Source organism: Nansenia antarctica, assembly GCF_963989245.1.
Source record: "Nansenia antarctica genome assembly, chromosome: 2".
In the NCBI taxonomy this organism is placed as follows: domain Eukaryota; kingdom Metazoa; phylum Chordata; class Actinopteri; order Argentiniformes; family Microstomatidae; genus Nansenia; species Nansenia antarctica.
The window spans coordinates 14,164,705-14,167,473 of record NC_137675.1 but is presented as its reverse complement, the minus strand read 5'-3'; the positions used below and the strand labels follow the sequence as shown (position 1 = coordinate 14,167,473).

The following is a 2,769-nucleotide window of genomic DNA, read 5'->3' as shown; positions in this document are numbered from 1 at the left end:
TGTGTGATTGAATGAATGAATGGACTTTATTGTCATTGCTACAGTACAGGTACCAAACAACGAAATTTAGGAGGGGTGGCTCCCCTGGTGTTAGGAAAGAAAAAAAAAAAAAACTTTTAAAAAAAATCACAAGAAGGGAAGGAGCTGGTTTACATAAATAAAGGCTATGTACACAATCCACTGTACTATACTGTACAGATAGACGACTAGGGTTGTCATATTGCACAATAGTATTGTTTCACGTTATTTAAAGTGTCACAGTTTGCAGGCTTGAAATGTACATGTTTGTGCCTCAGCACTACACCTGATTTTTTCAGTCCAGCAGCTGCCATACAATCCGTCCAGACTGTCATATGAATGTAATATGAATACTGTAATATGAATGTATCAGTAGAAAGCTGAGATAACCATGGGAATACCAATAGATTGTTGTCTTATTTGTTGTTCACACAGAGAAAACGTTAAAGGATGCAAGATACAATCCTGCGTGTGTTTGTGGTAGCGGTGGGCCTACTGTACCCAAGAGAGAACCCCAGGGTTCAGGAGCAAGACGATGACATCATAAACAGCATGCAGGAGCGTGAGGAGTGGCTGCTGAGGGAGAGGGTGAAGTTGGACCAGGAAATGACCCTCATCAATCAGGAAGTGACACTAGCAGACCAACAGGGGCCTCCTAAAATCGACCCCAAGCTCCTCCTACACGTCCAACCGAATGAGTCTCCTACGGAGCATGGGGCGTCTCAAACCGACCAAAATCCTTCAGAGGATGAGTTAAGAGAGATGGATGTCAAGCAAGGAAGAAAAGAGGAAGAGGAAGGGTCCAACATTGAACATAAGCTGTCACACAAGTCACACCAGGGTGTGTCTGACACAAACCAAACCATGACCTCAGAAGATGAGGGAAGGACTCATGTTGACCCAAAACCTTCACGAGTAGACAAGAAGCAGCCTTATTTGGACGCAGCAGACGTATCCCATATCCATAAGGACAAGGACATTCCACCTGTCAACCAACAGTGGTCTCAAAGGGTTCATAATGGCGGGTCTCTGACAGACCAAAGGTCATCACTGGCTCATGAGGAGATCTCTGAGACAGACCAGGAAGTGACATCTCAGGGGGCCCAACGGGATCATGACACTGACTGGGAAGATCAGTACATGTGGTATTTATGGAACGCATACTCCCTCATCTCTGTCATCCACTTCCTCATTAAATACCTGAGAAGAAATTCTCAGGATCCAGATCGAGAAGATCTCCCCCATGAAGAGAGGAACATCTCCATCGTGAACAGCAACCTTTCCGCAGAGGTGTCCCTTCCAGACAGTGATACACTGAACCGCTTCTATGAGAAATGTGTCAGAGTCTCCCCCAGTGAGAGCTGGAGGACGAGTGAGTTTGTGGAAGGTTTCGCCAGTGACCTATTGGAAGCCACGAGGAGCATGATTGACAGGGAGGTTGGCATGGTAATAGAGGACTTTGTGGTGGTGGAGGGCGTGTACGGTTCCCTTGTATGTGACATCGTAGTACTCTTTGGAGCACGACACCCACACAGCTTTCAGCACCAGCTCTGGTGCAGTCAGGGTGATGGGGACAGGGCAGCCGACATGGAGGGCAGTGGAAGACTAAAAATTGTGAAGTGCGTTGAGATAGAAAATGGCTGCCACTGTGGCACTGCGGACCTAGGAGACGACATGCTATGCCTGCTACACTGCGAGAATGAGAAAGTGATCGAAATCACTGAGGTTTCAGGTGGCCCGCTTTGTTCTCAGAACAGTCCTTACCTTTCCAGAACCGAGGTCACAAACTGGTTCCAGGCAGTTCTAAGAAAAGCATGGGGACAGATTTCCCACAAATACGAGTTTGAGCTGTTGTTTCGCAAGACGGACGCTCCAGGAACTCTGACGGTCCGGTTCAGGTCAGGGAAGGTGATCATGTTTAATGTGACCCCGGTAGTGAAGCTCAAAGACACAGATGCTTATTTCACCAGCTCTCCTTTCACCTCATCTAAGAACGACTCTTCAGACACTCATTGGACCCTTTCTTTGGCCATGTATGAAGAGCGCTTCTTGAAGCAGCTCTCCAAAAGCCTGCCTGAAAACTCATGCCATATTCAATGCCTTGAAATTATAGCTTTTCTTCACAAGAAGCAGACCGGTCTAACAGGGAGAAGTGCCCTTACATATTACCATTTAAAAACAGTGTTTATGCATCTGCTTATGAACAAGGAGCCTTCAGAGTGGACCCCGGAACACTGGGCTGACAGGTTGCGTGACACATTTGGTTTCCTGGAAAAGAGCCTTCAGGACAGGAAGCTGCATCACGCTTTGATTGGAAATCCTCTGATTGAAGATGACATTGGTCTCCCTGTTGTATTTTGTGAAGCAAAGCCAGTGAATCTCTTCCGCCCTCTTGTGGTACAAAACATCCTCTACACCAAGACTGTAAAGCACTTGCAGGAGATGCTTAAAAACACTTCTGTGCTGATACAAGAGTATGTGCCAAAGCAATCATCTCAATAAGAGTTTAGCTATGGTGCTCATAATGTTAAACTATGGTGTTGAAGCAGACATGGTGTGGAACTACCAGAATTAAAGCATTCATATTCCATTATAGCCTACATCATTTATTGTTCTTATTTTTTGCCATCCTCTTCAATTATTTTTCTTTTTAAATGATTATTATTTATTTTAATGTCCTCACCAAGTCAATTTCCTGTATGTTCAAATACACTTGGCCAAATAAAAGAATTCTAATTCACTGGACTATGT

General features: G+C 45.1%; 1 protein-coding gene across 1 annotated transcript; it reads left to right on the top strand.

The window, feature by feature from the left end:
- Nucleotides 1–468: 468 nt before the first annotated feature.
- On the top strand, nucleotides 469–2,520 carry LOC308149842 (inositol 1,4,5-trisphosphate receptor-interacting protein; the record flags this gene model as incomplete). Its single annotated transcript, XM_080522728.1, has 1 exon — nucleotides 469–2,520. One exon carries the CDS (start codon nucleotides 469–471, stop codon nucleotides 2,518–2,520), a length of 2,052 nt encoding a protein of 683 aa, XP_080378854.1.
- Nucleotides 2,521–2,769: the final 249 nt, after the last annotated feature.